The following is a 23,544-nucleotide window of genomic DNA, read 5'->3' on the forward strand; positions in this document are numbered from 1 at the left end:
ACACACCTGTGACCTAGACCCTGTGGTCCCACAGAAGAGTCCCAGTGACATCCGTAGAGGGAACAGGAGGCACGGGGCAAGACTTCCACTTTAGTCTGAGTTGTCTCTTTTACCTGTAAAGGAACTCTGGACCTTAAGGAAGATTTCTGAGTTTGTTAGCTTCCCATCACTGTAACAAAATACCTGAGGTAAACAGATTACAGGAAGGAAAGTTTGTTTCCATCAGGGTCTTAGATAGTTCAGTCCACGATCTCCAGGTCCTTTTGTTTTGGAGTAATGTCCACCTAGCACATCACCACAAGAGTACAGGGTCCCAAAAGCCTGCTCCTCTCACTGGGGCTGGGATATGAATAGAGAAAAAGAATCTGGGCTCTCAAGGAGGCTGGGGAGGCAACTCAGCCAATAAAGTACTTCCCATGCAGACATGAGGACCTGCATCCAATTCCCAATGCCCCTGTAGAAAAGCTGGCTATGGTGGTTTCTTGTAATTCAGGTACTGGGGAAGCTGAGACAGGAGGATCTCAAGGAATTCACTGGCTGGCCAGCCTTGCTGAATTGACAAGCTCCAAGTTCAGTGAGTGACTCCATCTCCCCAGGGTGAACAGCTCCTAAGGAATGACATTCACACATAGTCCCCTTATGGGCTTCCAGTGACCCAGCTTCCTCCCACTAGCCTCCATCTCTTGACAGTTGAAACATTCCCAAGAGAACCACAGGTTGCTGCCACATGCCTGGTCTCAGCAGCTCTACGCAACAGTGGAGGAAGATTCCACAAACCCTTTACTCATGTGTCCTTCTTGACTCTAAATCCAGAACCACAAGGATGACACTGCCGAGTGCGGCTGCCCACTTAGGGTAGAGCCTGGTCCCCGAAATTTGCAGCAGCTTTCCTTTGCTGTTTTGTATTTGGAGCATAAAATACTTTTGGTCTTTCCTTTGCACAGGTTGGAAGCTTAGCTGGGCGGGGTCTCTGAAGGCACCTCCTCTTTATTCCATTTTGGAACAAACCTTTCTTTAATTTTCTAATCTCTTTCAGCACAAGCCTTGACTCCAACATTAAATTTTCTGCTGCTCCTTTTCACTTTAAACTGTACGTTTTGTATTTCTTTTTGCCTTGCTTGCTCTTTTTCACTGTAGACCTTTGTAACAATGATTACTAATAACCACACAACAGAGCCAACATTAGGCTGTACTGAAATCTCCTCTGCCAGGGAAATCAGTAACAGCCTCAGAAAGACTGTTTTTTATTTTTTTCAAGACAGGTTTCTCTGTGTATCCCTGACTGTCCTGGAACTTGCCCTGTAGACCAGGCTGGCCTTGAACTCAGAGATCCACCTGCTCAGGCAGATTTTTAGTACAAAGGCAGAAATCAGCCACATTCTTTGCCAAAATATCACAAGAATAGTTTCTAGTCAGTTGCTAATATTGTTCCCCTCTGAAACCTCTCGAGCTGGGCCTCCATAGCCCACATTGTACTGCCTTCCATGCTCCTACTAAGATTTCCCATTAAGCCCTGCTTATAGCACACAACAGCTTTCCTAGTCCAAAGTCCCAAGGTCTTCCACATGCTTCCAAAAGACAGCACGGTCAGGCCTGTCCCAGCAATGGCCCACTTCCTAGTACTAACTGCTGTCTTAGTTTTCCATTGCTGGGGTAAGACACCATGACCAAGGCAACATATGGAAGAAAGAGTTTATTGGGGGCTAATGGTGTCTAAGGTTAGAGTCTGTAATGGCGGAGCAAGGGCATGGTGTCAGGAACAGCTAAGAGCTTACATCTTGATCCAAAAGTTAGAGGCAGGAGAGAGGGTGATGGTGGTGCAAGTGTTTGGAAACCTCAAAGCCTTCCCCCAGTGACACACCTCTTCCAATAAGGCCACACCTCCTAATCCTTCCCCAACAGTCCCACCAACTGGGGACCAAGTATTCAAACATATGAGCCTCTGGGGACCATTGCCATTCAAACCACCACAACACCCACACATATAAAAGAAAACTCAAAATAAAAAAATTCAGAGTACTCAAGACTGGATACTCGATGAAGAGATCTATTGGCTCCCAATTCTGGTAACTGAAGGATCTAAATGGGATGGCTCCTGGTGAAGGCTTTCTGGATGCATCGTGACATGGTGGAAGCCATAGAGATTAGAATCAGACTGGCTTATGTTTGTTTCTATTCTTTTGGGAACTAACCAGGGTCCCATCAAAACTGCATTAATCATTTTCAGGCTTCTGCTGGTGAAATTTAATGCCCATGGTAAGAAAGTAGGAACTGAATCCAATCTGGGTATTCTGAGAGGGAGATTTTTAGGTGGTGATTGGTATTAGATAAGGTGGTCAGAATGGAACCCTCATAATGGAATCTTGGTGGCTTTGTAAGGAAGAGACTAAAAGAGAAACACAGGTAAGTTCCTTGACTCTCTCCATATAATGCCTTGCACTGCCCAGGGGATGCTCCCAGCGAGAACCCATTACTAGACAGACCTGAACCTAGAAAGTTCAGAACAGCAGGTAAAGTCAGACTTCTGTCTTTATAACTTCCCCGGTCTGTGGAACTGTGCTATTGGTGGCAGACTCTAAACTAATCCACTCAACACCTGCTGCTTGCCAGGTGGTCCTGGGCAGGCTGAGGCTCTTAGTGGAGAGCCCACAGCTGTGTGTGGACAGGAACACAGGAACTTTGAAGGTAGTGTCCTCTTAACATAATCCCTGGGGTCATGCGAAGGAAAGGTCGGGGATATTCCCAGGGGAGCTATGCCCCTCTCTGAAGCCCTCTCTACAGATGAGCTGGCTCAGATTGGAGCATCTCACTGCTGCTCAGAGAGCAGTGGCCAGCGTTCTTTCTAGAACCACATCTCATCTTATACCCTGCTGCCATCTGGTCAGAGGGTCTGTCCTGTGAGTGGCAGGGTATGTAGTGGCCTCACTCGACGGGAAGCCAGTATCACTGCCAAATCTCGGGGAGGAACATGGAGGGGGACCAGCTGCTAAAACTTAGGAGGTCTGAACTGAGACACAGCATCAACGCCAAGCCCTGGGCCATGGAGGTGGACAAAGGGCAGGGAGTCAGGCTCTGTCAACCTTGCCCCCACGTCCCCAGGCTTAAGGCCCGGGGACCCTGGCTCTGAGTTCTCACCTCCACTCTTTCAAAACATTTTAAAGCTCACCGCAGCCCAGTGAACCACACAGGCAAAGAATCTCCTGTGATTCCCATTTCAAAGACCAGCAAACTGAGTCTTGAGGTTAAAGGCACAGTCACACAGCAAGCTAATGAGCCAAGTAGTTCAGAAGGGCCTGGAAGCTAGAGAAATACCCAGCCCAAACAGTGCCGTGGGGGGGTGGGAGGGGGTTGGGAGGAGTGTGCTCTGGACACTCAGTGTTAGTCCAACATCTTCCCTCTCTTGGGTTCATACCTGACAGGAAGGCCTTCCTGTGGAATGGGGGTGTGCATACTAGACCATGGCAGTGTCCACGGAGAGTCCTGTTTCTCTGGGACCTATCGGGCTCCAGGTGCAGGGGAAACACCTCTCCTTCCCCTTCCTGGGAGGAGTCTCTCTCTCCTCAGGGCTTCTGCAGCTTGGCCCTTCTGTTGGCTTGATCACAGAGCTCTCATTTTATTTCCATTATGCTGGCTAGAATACACCTCATGCCCCAGCAAGAACAAATTCCTGCCAGCTGGGAGGCTCTAACGCCCAAACATTTCCAGGAGCTCACAACTGACCCAAGTGGTGGGTCCCAGATTGGAGTTCCAGGTCTAGGAAACAGACTGCTGGAAATCCTCAAATCACAGACTGGACAGGCCACACCCCTCTTCAGTCAGGGATCTCCAGTGAGGTGCTGAGACTGTATCAACTCCACCCCAGGACGCCTATTCTCCTGGACTGGTCTGGCCAATAGATGACATCCGCTGAGAGTCAAGAGTTCTCTGGCTAGGCCAACGGGCAACAGGATGACCAGGACTGAAAGGCAGAGGAGGCGGGGGCTGAGCATCTCAGGGACAATGGGAGGTGCTCCAGCTGGTGATGGGGTGTCATCCACAGATGACAGAGAGCCTCAGATGTACATGGGGCCCCCCATACCCACCTTGTCAGCAGCGTCTGACCTCCCTGCCTCCTCCATTGCTCTGAGCACTGTTTTCCTCTAATCTGTCAATGGCAGCATTAGCTCAGCCCTGGAACCTGGTTCCTTATTGCCCCACATCCTTAGTGATATTCTAGTCTCACACCACTGTGTCCTCACCACGTGCTGATAGCAAACCTCCCTTCAGGCCACACTGCAGATGGGTGCAACCTCTGCCTCCTTCATGATTCCATGTGGGTCTTTCCCACCATACCCTTGTGCTAGGCAGAATAATGGCTCCCTAAATAGGTCCAAGATCAACGCCTGGAACCCATGGTTTATCTGGCCACACGGCAGAAGGGGGATTCCAGCCGCAGATGAAGTTAACTAAAGTTGCTGCTCAGCTGACCTTAAGGCCGGGATGCACCCTGGATCATGCAGGTGGCTCTCGGGATAAAGTGGAAGGGAAACTGGAAGAGAGGCCGAGACAGAAGGCTCGGTCTGGTGTTGCTGAAATGGAGGAGAGACCATGGACCAATGAGGCACCCCAAGAAACGGGTAAAGGCAAGGGAGCATTTGTACTTGTATTTGTAAAAGTACACCTTTACCTGGGTACTCTGGAGGAGAGAGGGATAAGAGATTTAGATAGAAGGATAGAGGAGAGAAAAAGACAGACACACAGGATAGCCTCGGGAGGGCCTGGGTCCTTATCCACTGGCTCAGAATTTTATTCAAAAGGGATTTTTATAACAATGCCAAGGGCTGAGGCCTAAGACCTCCTCCTGCTAGATACAGCCTGGTGCAGACCCTTCCAAACACCTGGTACCCAGACCCGTGGTCCAGTCATCCTCTTATGCAGCCCTGCTGGTAAAGCAAGCTCAGATCTCACTAGGAAACCTCTGTGGGCTCCCACAAGTATTATTCCCAAGAGCCCCCAGGACACCTGTGTCGTCTTAGCAGGGAGACCCGAAAGGCTTACAGAACTGTAGAGCAATAACCTTCTGAGGGTTCCAGGTATTTATGATATAAAAAATATGCTCCCCCCCCAAACTTACCAGGTCTGGTTGGAAACACAGCATCCCCACAAACCTGCAGCTTCCCCCCTGTATTCCAACCCTCATGCCCCAAGGGTAGCCCTACCTTCCACCCCTTGACCATCTCTTCTCATAGCAAGCTCTAGAAGCCCTGCCTTGGACATAGTTCGAATCTACCCATTTCCCCCAGTCTCGTTGCCCCCCTCCAGGGTGGCCGCAAATACCTCCAGGAGGACCCCGGGTACACTTGGAGTCCCAATCCTCCTTCTGTCTGCTTCTGACAGGGAAGCCAGGAGTCTCGCTAAAGTTCCAGGCATCTGCCTATACCTGGAAATGTCCTTGACTCTGGATGGATGTCAACGTCCCCACAGAAGACCAGGCCCCCCAAGAGCTGTGTCTTCAAACTGGGGCATGTCACAGTGATCTCTGGAGATGGATAAGAGTCAAGCTGCTGGGTCCCACATCCAGACACCATAGGTCTAGGAGGACCTCAAGATACAAGTGTGTCTGTGTCTGTGTTGTGTTTGAGATTGAACACAGGGCCTTGCACACACTAGTCAAAACACTCTCCTATCGAGTTGTATACCCTCAGCCTGTTTTTAACTTTATTTTGAGACAGGTCTCATCAAGCTGCCCAGTCTGGCTTTCCACTGATTCTGCAGCCTTGGCGGTCCTCAATGTTCCTGCCTTTGCCTCCCCAGAAGCTGAGACACAGGCCTGGCTGGACGCTCATTTCTAATGAGTCCTGGGGAGTGTCCCTGCTCCTGGCATGGGGACACACTGAGAAGCCCTGAGTGCTTGCTTATCCCTGAAGGTCTTACATCTGTGTGTTCGGCCCTGCCGGCCCCTGGGTGTCCAGAGTTGGAGTTCCACGCAGAGATTCCAGACCTCTCTGAGAATAAAAGGCCAATATCCCTAAAAGGGAACATGCCTAGAGGCCTCAGGCTTTTGATGCCTGGGGTGGGCATAGTAAGTGTGCTTTCTGAAGCCCCCTCGGATAGTACAATGAACAAGAACCAAGGTCCCGTCCAGCCAGGGTAGTCAACACACCTGTAATCCCAGTGGTAGAGGGGAGGGGCCAGGAAGATCACAAGTTTGGGGTCTGTCTGGGCTACCTAGACGGACACTATTTAACACCTCTCCCTCAAATACCAACAAATGCCCTATAGAACCCGACCAGGCCCCCTACGCTATGTCCCTTGCTCTCCTTCCCGTCACGCCTATCCCCACCGACCCTGGATACACACCATCTCGCAGCCTCTGCCCACTCAGCAGCAGACCTCACTCCTGGCAACGAGAGGCCCCTTCATGAACAACCTCATCAGTATCTCTCCCAAGACCCAGCCTTAGGCTGGGGGCTGGGGCAGCTGGAGCTGGAGGTAGATAGAAGGCCCCAGTTTTCTCTCCTCATTGAAAAGATTCCCTCACAGATTCAGAGAATCCCCACCGAGCTGCTGTCTGGTACAGGCATGGGTGCCAGGCACCGGAACTCTCGAAGCAGCACACAGCCACGCCCCCACACTGCTAGCACCTGGCCGAGACAAATCACAAACTCACAAAGGAACCCCGACATCCAGCACCTTATGGTGAGTGTGGGGCTGCGGAGAGACCCAGGTGTATGGGAGCTGAGGCTTCTGCAGGGAAAAGGCAAAGAAGAATGTCACATTACCAGTACCTCAGAGACAGACGGCAGAGCCGCAGCAACTGGCGCCCGGCACCCTCCCACTGATCCTCCAGCAAGGGTCAGTGAAGAGCCTGGGGCAAGACTTGGGACTCTCCGTGGAACTAGACGTCAGCCAGCCAGGGAAAGCCGCCACCACCCCTGCCTGCCATGTTGCTTTAACTGCAGGGGCTTTATGGACTCGCCAGACCCAGGACCCACGTGCCAGGCAACCAGTTCGAACAAACGCTGCTCCCTCGGCCCAGTCCCTGCAGGGTCCTGGTCCCAATGCCAAGACAGGGTCCCCTTCATAAGCCTCTGAAAAGCTCCAGGCTCTTCAGTTCCCTAAGTCCCAAAGGACTCATAATTCTGGTTTCTTACAAGTGAAAACCACGGAGGCTCAGAGAAGACAAGAGAGATGGCCAGTTTGCACATGCGCACATGCGCACATGTGGCGGGGCCAAGGCCCAGGAACTCCAGCCGCTTTTCACCCCGGCAGCATACAGAACAACTCATACCCAGTGGGATGGCTGGACTCGGGCTCCTCATAGCACACCCAACAAACAGTCCCTTAGCCGCTGCTGGCCACTAAGGCGCTTCAGGCCCTTAGCTGGCACCACTCCCCATCACCACAGAACATCTAGAACTTACAACTCCCCCGCTCTGACCCAAGAAGGGGGGGGAGGGAAAGCTGTCTACACAAGAGAAATGTGCTCGACCCTGAATCACTCTGTTATTTCTAGTAACCATCCCTTGCTGGGTGCTGGTGATAGCAATGGTTCCTGGGGAGCAGGGCACGGACCTTAAAGCCTGTCATAGCACTGGGGTGCAGGGGTTAAATCATCAGCCCCTATTTATAGATGGTGCAGCGGAAACCCCACATGGCTAAGAGGCTTTACAGTTTGTAAGGATGACAGGATCCCCTCTCAGGCCTCACTGGCTCCAGCTGTGTGCTCCCTCACCTGCATCAAGACTCCAGAACTCCCAAAGGCCCTAGTGGGCTGGAAAGGGGGACGTTCTGCACTGGAAGGAGACTGGTTAGCAGGTCGATCATACACTGTCTTAGGGATCCTGTCTACCTCAGAAAGATGGTCCTTCTCCTGAGAACTCACAAAGTCAGCCCTTAGACTGTCCCAGACCTTGGCCGGAGTCACCTTTGTAGAGCTATGGAGATGAGGCTGACTGGTGCTTCTGGGCATGGGCAGGAGTGAGGGTCCAGGAGGGCCCGGGAAACAAGGATTTGCAATGGAATGGTCATGACTTCCCCGGGCATCACACCTCCTCACATACTCCAGGCTGCCAATGCCAGATGTACAGAAGAAGGTGGGTACAGGAAGTCTTCTGGGGGTATGTGAATCCCTCCCCATGCCTGCTCCAACCCCAAGCACCCTCACATGGTTCCCCACCAAGTTCATTGCCAGGGTGCATCTCCAGCCAGGCAAGGCCTGGCTTGGGTAACTTTCCTGCCCACTAAGAGCCCGAGGTGGTGGTGATCTAAGCAAGCTTTTTCTCTCCAGTCTTCATTCAAATTTAGAAAAGAGGCATGAGGGATCCCACGACATCTGTGGCGAGTGTGTGGTGATAGGTTTCAAGGAAAGAGCCAACCCTGGCCTTGGGAGCAGAGTAATGGATGGCCTAGCATCCTGGCCTGCCCTTTCCGATCCTCATGAACCCATCCCTATGTCTAAGAGGATGCTGGACAGCTCAGAGACAGGAGCATCCTCCCTCCCACAGTCTCTGGGTTCCATTCCCAAGAACTGGGGCCTGGCAAGGTCGTTATAATGCTGAAGCAGGCAGGATGCCCATCCCCCCTTGAAGCAGCTAAGGAACCTAGATGACCCGAAGCCAGCCCCCATCTCTCAGTTCTGAGAAGCGGGGCTGCACCTGAACATTTGGAACAGCTGGCGAAGTTCTCTCTCTGGTGTTCCCTTCTAATCTTAGCCCAACTATGTGTCTGGAGGAGACCCCTCCTTCTAACCTGCCCAGAAGTGGGAGGGCCCTGTGGCTGGTATTCATAACCAAGGATATTTGTCAGGGGTCCCAAAGAGATGGATAAGACTGGTTTAAGGGTAGTCTGTTAATATTTTATTAGGACAGAAATGTGGCTGCGGATTTGGTTACTGATCTCAGGGACAGGAGCTTTGCATGAGAACAGGGAACTGGACGCCAGATGGAGGGCGAAAGGGACAGTCCCACCGTTGGCAAAGATCTCAAACCATTCGCCAATTACAAGCACCTGGGGTTGTGGGTCTTTCCTGGCACCTTCACACTGGGTCACCTTGTCCCCCAGGTGGCCCAAGACAGAGGCAGCTCGAACTCGCAGGCCTGGGTCAGCTAGGAATGCTCATTCAAGATGTCCCCCTGCCCATCTCTCCCATCTATGCCAACACTGCCAGTCGGGTTTGGTCTGTCCAGCCTGAGCTCTCTCTGCCCTCCTAGTCCCAGCCCCAGCCCTCCGCAGCCAGGAGGGGGCGGCGTCTAAACGGATGCAGCTATCCTTCCACCGACCCCTGGCCTCCCAGGGAAGAGCCACAGAAGGGCGGGCGGCCACACGTTACCTTCCATGGACATGGGTTCCAAGATGCCGAACTGCTTGAGGACGGCAATGAACAGCAGCACCACCACGGCCATGGCGCACAGCTCCATACCCTGGATGCCCATGGCTGGGACCAGGGCGCACCCTTAGGCCGAGCGCTGCCTGCAGGCGCCCAGGCCGGAGCCTCCCGCCCGGCTTCAGAGGCGGCGGCTCACATGCCCCGGACAGGCGGAGCTACGGGTGTTGGTGGAGCCAGGACCCCGCCGAAGAGAAGGCGACAGTGAGAAGAACTGGCCGTGATGCTGGGAGCCCGGGCGCAACTTTCCAAATCAGCCACCAAACTTCGAGGCACAGCGGCGGTTGCAGTGCGGGGCGCAGCTCCCGGCACCGGTGTGAGCCAGCAACACCCCCATGCCCCGCACAGGGCACCAGGACTCTGCCGCCCCCTGTCCTGCCCCGAGGGCTCGGGGCCACACCGGCGGGGGTCCGGGGCGCTCCGGCCGCCCCAGGCTCCATCGCGGCTCCCCGCGCGCTCATTGGCCTAGGCGCAGCGACCACTCCGGGACTTGTCCCCTGCGGCCCCTCCTTGCCAGCCCGGGAAGAGGTGGGAGGGATGAGGCCCCGCCTTGCATGGTCCAGCTCCAGACTAAGCCTGGCGCGTTGCCACCGCTGCCCCGTCAGCCCTGGGGAGGCCGCGCGGTCTGCGGTTTCCCCACCCGCTGGAGGGAGCCTGGTGCCCAGGAGGAGGGGCGCGGCGGCCACACTCCCTGCATGAGAGTCAGAGGGAGGGGTGCCGAGGATCCGGGAAGCTCTGTTTCTCCGGGCTGTTTCCTGCAACTCTCAGCCCACAGGCTGAGATTCAACTGGATCCCTCTTTGGAGATGGAGAAGTTGGTATCAAGAGTTCTCCAGTTCTGGAAACCTGCTTGCACTCCTGAGGCTTTGTGAGGAAGCTTCGGCTTTGGCACTGAAGCCTACTTAACCGAGTTCAAGTTCTGACTGCTGTGTGACCTTGGTCGTGTCTCGGACTTGCAGCCTTCTCCATAGAAGGCCGATTTGCCTTTCTGGCTGTCGAGAAGATCTAAGCTGTTGCTGAGAGCTGTGTTAATTAGTTTGTGGATGGCTTTCTTCCCTTCGGGGCTCTCGGTAGGGCCAAGGAAGTCACGGAAAGACAGGAGGAGGAGAGGGTGGGGAGTGGCAGGGCGGAGCCGCAGATGATCCAGCCGGCGAAGCTCCAGCAGATGCTAGGCGCCCAGGGCAGACTCTCTGCTGCTCTCCAGCTGGTGCAGCGCACCGCGGGAGCCCTCGCCCCGACCCAGAGGGACTGGGAGGGAAGCGCTGCCGCCGCCAATACCAACCTTCCCTGCTAAAATAGCAGGAGAAATTGAGCGCTGCTTCACGCCTAAGAAGGCTGTTCCCTCTTTCAGCCCGAACAACCTCAGCTTGCCTTTAGGAGTTCACCACCTACTCGCCCACTCATTCAGAGAGCATCAACGCGGCATTTAGTTCCAGGCACAGCTCTACACTCAGGTGTGTGGGAACCGCAGCAGAGACCCCACTCCCATCCCACCTGCGCCGGAGCTCGTCTATCTGGGCCATACCTTTGGATATATTTGAAGGGTTCCTCGGGTGGGCATTTCTCGCCTCCCGTTTTACACACAAGGAAAGTGAGGCCCGGGGGATGAATTAATGGGGCACAGGTGCAACGCTAGCCCGTTACATTCTGGACCAGCGCTTCAGTGATGGGCGCCGCACAGCCTCCGGCCTCACTATTTTCACCTTCTTGGTTAAAAGCCAGAATCTGGGCACTTTTAAGGAGCTGTAAGCACGAGGCTTTAGCGCAGCTGCAGTTTCCACTGACCAAGGCCGGAGGGCTAGGCAGAGAGGCCAAGATCACCAGACAGCTCTGCTGGAGAACTCCACATACTGAAAACGTTTAAAAGGCCAGAACGTCAAAGGTCTCCTGTGACCTATAAATTATACACTCAAGCACTAAGAAATACCCAGCCTAGGTCCCAGTTAGAGTCCATATAGAGTAAAAGTCCTGATGGGCATCCCAATAGTCATAACCTCTGTAAGGTTCAGTTTCCCCATCCATAAAATGGGGTGGTGACTAGCCTTTCGCGGGGCTCATAAAGGATCCACTATGGGTGGCGCTTGAGTGGGCTCTGACCCTCCTCACCCCCCCACCCCATGATTTACACCCAGCCCAGCTGTGCAGGAAGACCAGGTGAGGCAGAGAACCCAGCATGCATAAGAAACCATCCCTGGGAACTTCTGAGGCTGCCACCCACTGCTGACTCCCTGCCTCAGTTTTCCTTTGCTCCTGAGCGTCTTCGGATGTCAGTGGAAGCGTCAATGACTGCCTATAAGCAGGGAGCTATAAGCGAGTCATCGATCCCCTGACAGTGCGGCGTAAAATATTAACGACGGCTAAATGGATCACAGGCCCAAGAGCGCAGTGGCCCCGCAGTCTGAACAGCCTGGGCTGCAGGCCTAATGCATGGAAGTTGACTCCTCTGCTCACTCGGGCCCTGCCAGCCCCAGGGCTAACCAGGTCCACTGATGTTAGGCGAGGATTCTCTCACATCCTTCCTCCCCGGACTAAGCAGGGAGCCCCCAAAGTCCTCTCTCAGCCAGGAAATGTCGGGCTATACCCTCTTGGCGGCCACGCCCCCGGAGGGGGCGTGCGCCGTCTGCTGTTCCCACCCACATTCTGGGAAGCTGCAGCAGCTTGCTTGGCCTTTGGGGAAAGGACAGGAGGGCTAGGGTACTTGAGGGGAAATCCCTGTAGGGGAAGACGAACAGGAAGCTGTAGAGGAGCTGCCCATGCTTCCTGGCGTGCTGGATGGGAGGAGCTCAGGTCCTCATTTGCAGGTCTCAGGATGCCTGGGGCACTCAGGGGTGTCTGGAAGCCGGGTCTAGGGAGTTATCAGACAAAGCAAGTTGGGTCCAGAAGCTTGCACTTGAAGTCATAGTGTCCTTTTGGCCTAGAGTCTTGAAGCTGCTTCTCGGTGCTGTCTCCAGGAAGCTCACCAAGATTACACCAGCCCTGCTTGGTGGCCTTCCCTGGACGTCCTTTGCTGCCTTTCTGGCCTGTCTCTGCCTCCTCTATTCTTTGTCTCTTACTTCTCACATAGCCCTGCTGTTAGTTCCTCAAGGCTGGGGACCTGGGAGTTTGACTGACATGGTATATACTATTTCCTGCTCCAGCACCAAGCTAGCCCAGACTCCAAAGATTCTGACTCTGTGCAATCTCAGGGACCCACTCCCTGGGAACAGTTCAGCAAGCTGTACTGTCCAGCTCTCTGGGGAACAGACCTCCCTTGGTTCTAGTGCGTTCTACTGGGCAGAACAGGCATCATTCAGTGAACTGTTCTTCTCGTGCTTCATAGAGACTCACAAGCTGCCAGGAGTGAGTGGAATCCCACAAAGAAAAAGTACCTCACACCATGTTTCCCAGGTGTCTCAGCACCCCCAAAGCTGACCTCTCCACCTCCTTCAGCCTCTGTTGCCCCCAGTCTTCCCCCCTGCCCCACCCTTCTTCCCATCTACCTCCATGGCACGTCTGTGCTCTGGCACCATGCCTCCATCCCTCTCTGCTTGACCATCAGGAGATCAAGCCACACCCCATCCCTCCCTTCTGGACTCCCAACATAGAGCCCCCAACCCCCTCCCGGCCCCGACTGCTCCATTCAGCCGCCATCTCAAGATGAACATGGGATTCTGTCCCTCTGACTATGGCTCTGCCTCAACCCAGGCCGTGCTTGGCTGCTCACCATCCCCATCCAGACTTGGTAACTGCACCCCGATCGCTTTTGCTGGGCTCTTTGCTCCTGAAGCCACAGCATGGTTGGTGGCTTTGGAGATCTGAATGGAACTGGCAAGCAGCCCTGGTTCCACCACTACAGTGGTCAGCTCAGGCTGAGTGTTAGATGGGACCAGGACCATGAGAGCCCTACAGGAGACTTATGGAGTCAGTGGGTACTCAGAGGTGGGCAAGAGGGAGCCTGAGAATGCTGTCCCCTCAGGAGATAAGAGGGAAGAGGAGACCAGCTGTAGTTACTGTGTGCCTGGATCCAGCTTTGCCTCATGGCACTTCTAAACAGCTCTCTTCCAGTTATATGAGCCAGCAAATCCCCTGGTTATTGTTTAAGCCAACAGCTTGAGATGGGTTGCTGTTTCTTGTAACCAAGAGAGTCCTAATTAATACATTATTTATTAGTTATGAAGGCTAGACTCCCATAAAAGGGGCCGGCAAGAATACAGAACTAGAGGTCTAGGGCTCAGAGAGAAGAGAGCTGATGCTCAGCTGGCCTCGTCCTCTGTTTTTATTTATTTAGTCAGGGCCTTCAGTGCATAGGATGGTGCTGTCCACACTCAGGGTACATCTCCCCTCCTCAGTTAAATCTCTGGAAACACACACACACAGGCACATTCACAGGTGTGTCTCCCAGGTGATTCCTAATCCAGCCCTGTTGTTGACAATGAACATGAACCAGTACAGTAGGTGACTCTCCCTCTGAGATTTCCCACTGGCTGGACCCTCACATGTTGAAGAAGGGCCTCAGACATGCAGATCAATCAGCATGAGATCCAGGGGAGTGGAAGACAGAGCCACAGGGCAGAAAGGATCTCACTAGACAGCGGCATGGGCAGGGCCCTAGTCACCTGGGATGCTCACTTGAGTGTTCAGATAGAAAAGCCAATACACTCTGTGTGTGTGTGTGTGTGTGTGTGTGTGTGTGTGTGTGTGTGTGTGTGTGTGGTGACTCTATGTGTGAGGTTGATGTTAGGTGCCTTCATCCAATGCTCTCCATAGTATGTTTGAGACAGGGCATCTCCCTAAACCTAGAGTTGACTATTTCAGCTAGATTGGCTGTCCAGCAAGCCTCTGGGATCCACCTGTCTCTCTCCACAATGTTGGGGTGATTGTCAGCTTTTATGTGGGTGCTGGGGATCCAAACTTAACTCATTATGCTACCACAACAACAACTTTGCCCAGCAAACTTTCTCCACAGCAGCCCTCAAATTCATCAGTCTTTATAGGGGAATAATTTAATGCTAGGCCTCTGTAACAAATCACAATGTTCAGCAAGCAACAGAAGATCTCTAGATATGAGAATGAAAAGGTTGCTGGTCATGATGTTGACTCAGAACCCAGAGATGCCCCAGAGGCTGGAGCTAAGCAGAAAAGGATTTCAAAATAGCAGATTAATATGTTTTTAGTAAGAGCAAATCAGAGCTCTGAAGAACAAACTGGGGTCTTTCTTTGTTTCTGCCTAGTGACCATGGACTCAAATCTCCAAAACTATGAGCCAAATAAATCTTTTTCCTCATTAAGTCACCACAAGTATGTTGTTACAGTAATGGAAAGCTGATTAACATTTTGTCACTGTCTCTGAGCATATTGTTCAAAATGCTGAGAATTAAAACTCTGAAAAGAACCCAGAAAACACACATGACCTGGAGCAGGAGATGATCTCATAGCTGGGCATACGTCTAGATCACTACTCAACAAAGAATTATAATACACGCCAGGAAACAAGGGAGCATAAACACAAGACATGGCAGTAAAGAGGAAGAGAGGACACCTAAGACAGGAAACAAATAGAAAATTTTCAGTTATCGGTCCAACCATTTGAGGGATTACATTAAATATAAATGGACTAAAATGAATAGAAGAAAAGTACAAAAGAATGTAAGACAAAGTTTTTAAAGCCTAAAAAATGTATAGTTGGAGTCTTAGAAGAAAAGGACGAAAAAACCCTAGAAAAATAATATAAAAATAATAACAATTTGAAGAAATTTCCAGTAACTGTCGAAAGATATCAAACAGATTCAATAAGATGAACAAATCCCAATTGAGAAAAATATGAAGAAAAACCACAAGTAGGCACAGAAAAATAAGAAGAAACCAGACTACAATAGATTAACATTTTTTAAAATTCCAAGGAAAGAAAAAATGAATGGTCAACTTAGAATATCTTCCAAGAGGAAGAGGATTTCAAACATGGTGGTACATGCCTGTAATCCTATCTCTCAGGAGTTCAAGGTCAGCCTCAGTTATATGAGACCCTTTATCAAAAGGAGAAACAGGAGGGGGAATGATAGCCGTTTCCTCATTCCAGCATGTGTCCAAGGATTTCTATTCCAGGGGTAGACAGGGCCAACAGCCCCAGTCTCCTTTGGCATTTCCTCAAGATTAGGAAGGAAGAAACCCTTAAATGAGGAATAAAATAGGAACAGGTGTAGAGACCCACAGAGGTTTCCTAGTGAGAATTTACTCGGGGTCTGAGAATTTGAGCTTGCTTTACCCAGCAGGGCTGCATAAGGGGATGATTTGACCACGGGCATGGTTACCAGGTGTGTGGAAGGGTCTACACTTGGCTGTGTGGTGTGCTTTGATCTAGCAAGGGGGAGGTCTTTTGCTCCGTCCTTGACATTGTTATAAAAAGCCCTTTTGAAGAGACAGAAGGGGCCGTTGGATTTTGATCCAGGTCCTTCTGAAGCTATCCTGTGTTTCTGTCTGTCTCCTCTCTACTATCTTTCTATCTGTAAGTTTCTTGTCCCTCTCTCCTCCTCATAGGAACCCTTTAAAAGGTGGGGGCTGGTCTCCCACAAACAGGAACACCCACATGGATAAGAGACATAGGCTCTTAGAGGCCTTAACTCCATAGAAGCTGTTGTCTTCCTTTGTCAACAGTGTGCACACCTTGTCATATAGGAAGAACCTGCCAGGCAGCAAGATAACATTGCATGTCTCCAGAGACAAGCTGGCCATTGGTCTATAGATTAGGTGGGAAAACCCTCTTAGTTCATGAGGAAACTCTTCTAAAGTCATCTTCATGGTTAGAATTTTATTTTATTTTATTTTGGTTTTGCCTCAGAAAGTAAGAGGTGAGTGCTCCCTAAGTGAATCTGGTCTTCATGCTTCTCATGGCCAAGAAAGACCTGGAAGAAAGTCCTCATGGGAGGACTGAATGATTTGGCCGTGTAGGCATATCCCCAGTTATCACTGTGCTTCTAGGGCCATCACTGACAGCTTAAAGGAAAATCCTCTCATTGTCCACTGTGCTAGTTAACATTAACTATTAACTTGACACAGCCTAGCATCACCTCAGGAGGTAATCTCAAGAGGTGATGAAGGTTTCCTTGATGGTTAATTGATGTAGGAGGACCTAGTCTTCTGTAGGTGGTGGCATTCCCTAGGCAGGTAGTCCTGCGCTGTACAAGAAAGACATAAGAATGAGCTTGTGAGCATTTCTCCATGGTTTCTGCTTCAGGTTCCTGCCCTGACTTCCCACAATGATGGACTGTGACCCGGAAGTGTAAGATGAAGTAACCCTTTCCTCTGGAGTTGATTATAAGTCAGAGTGTTTTTATCACAGCAACAGAAAGGAAATGAGAACACCCAGTGTCCTCTCTGACTGTCGCTTGGGCAAGCAGGAGAGGATCGCTTTAGGTCTCCATCCCCAGCAAGACACATGCAGCCTCCATCTGTCTTTATGAGAGCCTAGCATTACTGAACAGGCCATAGGGGGAGTGACTTGAAGTCCGTTTGTCCTCCCGGACCCTGTGGTGGAGACCCTCCCATCCTCTCTCACTGAGGGACTTCTCATGTAGGGCAACGAAACAGCTCCAACAGGACAGGGTCGGAACAGCCGTTGCTCTTCTCGCCAGCCTCACTTTGAACCCGAGTCTGTACGGTGCTCACCATGTTGGTCTGTGAATTTCCTTCGGTAAATTCCTGTCCCTTGGGTGAACTTGGCTTTCCCACCTCTCTGCTGGTTATAGACAATGATCAGTCAGGAGAGCAGAGCCATGGTGACCTAGGCTAAGGTCCTCATCTCCTTCAGCCCCAGCCTCCTCATCTTCAAGGCTGGGGAAGCCCTCCTTAGTCCTTTCCACAAGCACCCCGGCCTGTGCCAGAGTCCCACAGAGCAGCAGGCTCCTGCTAACCAGTGCAGTGTTATTTTACCCCCCCTTGGATCCAGGCCAGAGCCCTGGGTGCCCAGGAAGTTAGAAGTTCACTGGCTGGCTCAGGGTTAGCTTGTTGCTGCTGGCACTCATCCTAGTCACACATTGCCATCCATCCTCACGATGATGACATCAACACAAAGTGCTCTCAAGTCCCAGCCTTGTGCTGATCTGTGAAGATGTCCAGGGCATAAGCGTTTCTTGGTTGGAACTGAAGCCCAGGGCCCAAGGGTGTCTTGGGGAATTTCCATCCTGGATCTTGGTGCCAGCCTCTCCACCCCCACGGTGTCTTCTGACAGCTCAGTGAGGTATGCCTAGTACAGATGACCTGCCTCAGCTGGAGGCAGCAGCAAGCAACTTGGCGATCAAAACCCCCGGCTCTTATACAGGGAGAAGATGCCAGAGAGCGCGCACTGCGGGTGAGCAAGCCTTAGGTATGGGTACCACCCCTGGCCCCAGATGAGCTGAGAGGCCTCAGCTAGTGTCCTATCCTCTCTGAACTCAGGGTAGTGTGGAAGATAGACAATAGCAATAGTGGTGACAGTTCCGTTTTTTGATTGCCTACTAATTATATGTCCCAGGTGCAGTCCCCAGAATGCACGTACAATAAATAGATCAGATACCAGGCACAGCCTCATTCACACTCCTTCTAGGACTTGCCCTGAACTGTTCCCAGAAGCATCAGGTTTGGACCATCACGTTCAGAGAGGTGCCTTAAAAACACCAGCACACCCCCTTCCTCAGAGCTCAGGGGAGCTGCCAAGGGGACTTGAAAGGACACCAGGAAAGCAGAGAGGCGACAGTTGGTGAAGCCCAGAGAGGAGGTGGTTTTAGATTTCTTCTCTCAGTCTACAAAGACGCAAGGTTCCAGAATCTTACATCTAAGCACATGCATGTATTCCTTTAACCGATATTTGCCGGGTTTCTTCCAGTGTCCACCAGACACGGCACTGAGGGTGGCAGATCCCGCCCCAGTCCCAGAGGAATGGCTCCGCTCCAGAGGAGACCGACCTTAACCAGTCATATCTGGACATGGTTTGCTTGTGACAGAGAAGGTAGGAGAAGCTGCTGTCCCAAACTGGGGCTAGAGGAGGCTCATGGAGGGGGCTGGGAAGTTTCCATGCTCAGGATTGGGGGTCAGGGATGGCGTAAGGAGGAGCCCAGGTGCACAGGACAGGGACCTAGTGAGAGCAGAGCAGGCTGGGGACTGACAGTCTCTGGTACTGAAATCACAAATGAAGAGGAGACAAAGGCAGGAATCTCATCCAGAGGTCCAGGTGGTTTTATCCCCAGGGCCGTGGAGCATTCCTATGGTCTAGGCATTGCTGTGGGATGTTCCGTATGTCAAATGTGTTGCCCTGATTGGTTGATAAATAAAACACTGATTGGCCAGTAGCCAGGCAGGAAGTATAGGTGGGACAAGCAGAGAAGAGAATTCTGGGAAGTGGAAGGCTGAGTCAGAAGGACACTGCCAGCCGCCTCCATGACAAGCGAGATGTAAGGTACCAGTAAGCCACGAGCCATGTGGCAAGTATAGATTAATAGAAATGGGTTAATTTAAGATATAAGAACTAGATAACAAGAAGCCTGCTGCGGCCATACAGTTTGTAAGCAATATAAGTCTCTGTGTGTTTACTCGGTTGGGTCTGAGCAACTGGGGACTGGCGGGTGAGAGAGATTTGTCCTGACTGTGGGCCAGGCAGGACCAGGAAAACTCAAGCTACAAGGCATTTCTCTTTCTTTCTTTCTCCCCCCCACCCCTTACAATGAGACATGATTCTTTGTGTAGCCTTGGCTGTCCTGGAACTTGCTCTGTAGACCAGGCTGGCCTCAAATTCATGATAGACCCACCAGCCTCTGGCTCCGAGTGCTGGGATTAAAGGCGTCAGCCACCACTGACCTGCTTTAAGTATTTCTGTTTAACAGTCGCTCTAATGGCAGTGTGACCAGAGAGGCAGCATCTGCTGTGACTGCCCCTTGACTCTCATAGGCCAGATAGGACCAATGAGCTCCAGCCAGGGCTGTGAGGTCACAGAGCAGCGTAAGAAGGACAAGAAAGAGCCCGCGTCTCTCCATTCCTTAACCAACCCTGTCCCACAGCTGCACCCCAGTCTGACTTGGACATTTAAACATTATCTGTAGGCAGGGATGGGGTGGCCATGCCCACAATCCCAGATCCCAGCAGGCTGAGACAGAGTGATTGCCACAGTTTGAGGTCATGCTGCACTGTAACATGAAACTTTAATCTAAAAAGAGACAAAATCACAAGGCCAGGGCTGCGGCTCAGCTGTAGAGTGCCTGCCATGCATGCATGAAGCCACATGGCTTCTAAGATATCACCTTATAAACTGAGTGTGGCTGCACACACCTGGAATCTCAGACTCGGGGGTGGGGGGGGGGGTGGGGGTCAGGGCAGGAGGATCAGAAATTCAAGGTCAGGCTAGAGAGATGGCTCAGCTGTGAAAAGAAAATCCAGCTCTTCTTGCAGAAGACCTGGGTCGGAGTCCTTAGCACTCACATGTTAGCTCACAGTCGTCTGTAACTCCAGGCCCAGGAGAGCCAATGCCCGGTTCTGGCCTCTTCAATACTGCACGCATGTGGTGTACAGGCATAGATGCAGGCAAAACACCCCCACACATGAAACAGCCTCAAAATCCTTAAATAAAAAGTAAGCTCGATATTATTCTTGGCTACACAGCAAGGCTGACGTGAGCTTGGGCTCCATGACATATTATTTAACCCCACCCACTCAGTATAAGAGACACCAACTTGAGGCATAGGGAGAGAGGGCCTGTGCCATCCATCATATTCCTGTCCCACAGTGAGGGCGAAGGGCCTCTGACTGCCAGGTGCTGTCCCCTAGGGTTCGGTGACAAGCACACAGTGATGTCCTGGGATTTTCCTGAGGCAGGTCCTCCATCTCTTTTCACCCCTCACGTGCTGAACAAATACACGTGCTCTGGAGTTCAGTTTGTAAATCATGCATGAGAAGTTGAGTCTGTGCAGCTGCCCACAGCAGCTGGAGGCTGGATGATTTATTCTCTCTCTCTCTCTCTCTCTCTCTCTCTCTCTCTCTCTCTCTCTCTCTCTCTCAAGTCAGAAGATGGTCAGGAATGCAATTGTGACTATAATTCCCATTTTACAGATGAGAAGATTAAGGTCCAGAAGTGCAGTAAGAAAATCTTTCAAACACACAAAGAACCTACAAAAGTTCAGAATTCAGAGCGGAGTGCTTCAGGGCCGGGGGCTTCATGTTTTTTCTCTCAAACACTAATGGTTCTGAGAAGCCCTGCTTGTAGAATTTGTCCCGCTGCATCCATTGAGAACTGCCAGATCTATCTGACCACAGTGGCCTTCTCATAAAACCCAGCAGTACTCTGGGGCACAAGGCAGAGAGACACTGTTCCACCATGTGTGTTTTTAGGGGACATGTCACCTGTCTCAGAGTGACCCCATGGAAACAACCAGGCTTTAGTCCTGACAGCCCTCAGCCATAGCCTCTGTCCCTGCAGGAGCTAGAGAAATCTCAGTTTCCATCTGTCTGTGGCCTCATCTGTAAAACGCACCTTCTTTGGAGAGAAATTGAGAAAGAGGACATTGACCTCCATAAGCTCATATGCACACAGGTACCTGCCCATCTGCACATACATGTAGACATGTGAACTAGTACGTACACACACACACACACACACACACACACACACACACACACACACTATATCTTTCTTACTAAATTTCTGAGACAGTTAAATGAAACACACTCCTGTTTTTTTCTGATTTCCCTCACCTGTTTTCTTTTAGACAAATGTTGAAACTGCTTGGCTCTCCTCTGTGACTTTAGAATTCTATTTATTTAGTTTTTTAATTTTCATTTTATGGGTTGTTTCGAGATATTTAATTATACTTTGTAAAGATATGTCACTGTGATTGGTTTAATAAAAAACCAAATGGCCAATAGCTAGGCAGGATGTTCAGGGCAGAGAGAATGCTGGGAAGAAGAAAACAGAGTCTCCAGCTAGACAGAGAGGAAGCAGGGCATGAGGAGGACAGGTAAACACCATGAGTCACATGGCAACAAGTAGATGAATAGAAATGGGTTAGTTTAAGTTATAAGAACTAGTTAGGAACAAGCCTAAGCTATCGGCCAAGCTTTCATAATTAATAATAAGTCTCCATGTCAGTTATTTGGGAGCTAGCTGGTGAGACAGAAAAATTCACCTATACTAAGTGTTTGCCTGAATGTATGTATGTGCACCACATGTATGGCTGGTGACTGTAGGAGCCATAAAAGGGTGACAGATCCCCTGGAACTAAATGTACAGACAGTTGTGAGCTGCATGTGGGTGCTGGGAACCAAACCCAGGTCCTTTGCAAGAGCAGCCAGTGCTCATAACCACTGAGACACTTCTCCAGGCCCACCCTTTGAATTCTTCATGTGCATCTGTTGCTGTTGCTGCCTTGAGACAAGATCTCGCTGTGTAGCACAAGTGGACATTGAATCTGCTATGTAACTTGTTTTGATCCTGAACTGGTTGGTGATTATTCTGTCCCAGACTCCTGAGTGCTGGGATTACAGATGTGGGCTACCATGCCTGGATCTTAAATTCTTTTTTATATTTTTGCCTTTATCTTTTAGTCCAGAACTTGATGGAATTTCTAGACTATCACAGTCAAGGCCATTAATTTACTTTACATGGTAATAATTCTGCATTACAGCTCATCTATGAAATGTTCTATATTTCAACAGCTAGACTGTCACTTCCAATATTGCAGGGTTTTTTTGTTATATGTATAATGTGCTTCTAGGTCTCTAAGGACATTCATATTTATTTCACTCTATGGTCTTTGTATTTTTTCTACATTCTTTTGTCTCCATGACTGCCTCTTTGTGTGCCATGTCTTTATTTGACTAAGCCTAAATAGTATTGTTGTTTTAAGACAGGATGTCTAGTCCAGACTTACTTGGCACCCACAATGTAGTCCAGGCTAGCCCTGAATTCATGACAATTCTCCTGCCTTAGCCTCCCAAATGTTGGGCTTACAGGTGTGGCTTTAAAGATTTTTTATACATTTTTCCTTGGGTGTTGGTGGCTCCTGGATAAGTCCAGGTGTAAAAACATCCAGTTGTAGGAAATGCAAATCAAACCTACTTTGAGATTCCATCTTACACTTATTAGAATGGTTAAGATAAAAAACACAAGTGATGACTCATGTTAGAGAGGATGTGGAGCAAGGGGAACACTCCTCCACTGCTGGTGGGAGTGCAAACTTGTATAGCCACTTTGGAAATCAATATGGCAGTTTCTCAGAAAATGGGGACTCCATCTACCTCAAAATCCAGCTATACCATTCCTGAGCATACACCCAGAGGACACTCCATCCTATCACAAGGACACTTGCTCAACTATGTTCACAGCAACTTTACTCATAAGAGCCAGAAACTGGAAACAATCTAGATGGCCCTCAACTGAAGAATGGATAAAGAAAATTTGGTACATTTACACAATGGAGTACTACTACTCAGCTACTAAAAACAATAACATTGTGAAATTTGCAGACAGATGGGTGAAACTTGAAAAAAAAAATCATTCTGAGTGAGATAACCCAGACCCAGGAAGACAAACATTGTATGTATTCACTTATAATACATGATATTAACTGTCAAGTGAAAGATAATCATGCTATGGTCCAGAGACCCAGGGAGGCTAAGTAACAAGGGGTGATTAAGGGGGGATGCAAGGATCTCCCTGAGACAGGGTAATAGAGAAGATTTTTCGGGTGGACTGGGGGTGGGTGGGGTTGAGAACAGGAGGGATCAGGTGGTGAGGGAAGGAGAACATACCAGGAGAAATGATTGGAATTGGGGAAGTATTTTGGAGGCAAGATGGAAATCTAGTGCAATGGAAGCTCCATGGAATGAATATACAAGAGTAACCCTAGCAGAGACTCCCAGTGATGGGGACACGGAGCCTGACCCGGCCATCTTCTGAAACCAGGCAAGGCCTCAAGTGGAGGGATTGGGACGCCAACCCAGCCACAAAACCTTTGACCCACAGCTTGTCCTGCCTGCAGAATGTTCTGGGACAGGAACCTGGCAGAATCCTCATCAGAGACCAGAGAGACTTTATCCAGCAACTGATAGGTGCAGACGTGGAGCCCCACAGACAAATGTTAGGCAGAACTCAGGGAGTCCTGCGGAGGAAGGGGAGGAAGGATTGGAGGAACCAGAGGGGACAGGGACACCATGAGAACATGGCCCACAGAATCACTGACTGGG

The 23,544-nt window shown here is 50.7% G+C and overlaps 1 protein-coding gene across 8 annotated transcripts in view; it reads right to left on the reverse strand.

Annotated features, from left to right (window-relative positions):
* Positions 1-23,544, reverse strand: part of Kcnip3 (potassium voltage-gated channel interacting protein 3) — a 72,991-nt gene that overhangs the window by 19,328 nt on the left and 30,119 nt on the right. The window contains exon 1 of one of the 8 annotated variants that reach the window (XM_028892746.2): positions 9,311-10,687. The exons of 6 other annotated variants lie outside the window; for them this stretch is intronic. In XM_028892746.2, the coding sequence (XP_028748579.1) occupies positions 9,311-9,413 (103 nt within the window). In that variant the 5' untranslated portion in view covers positions 9,414-10,687. Of the gene's footprint in view, positions 1-9,310; positions 10,688-23,544 lie in introns of those variants that run through there. One more of the 8 variants, XM_028892747.2, reaches the window with a different exon arrangement.

The sequence above is a fragment of the Peromyscus leucopus genome, chromosome 4 (assembly GCF_004664715.2).
Source record: "Peromyscus leucopus breed LL Stock chromosome 4, UCI_PerLeu_2.1, whole genome shotgun sequence".
Lineage (NCBI taxonomy): Eukaryota > Metazoa > Chordata > Mammalia > Rodentia > Cricetidae > Peromyscus > Peromyscus leucopus.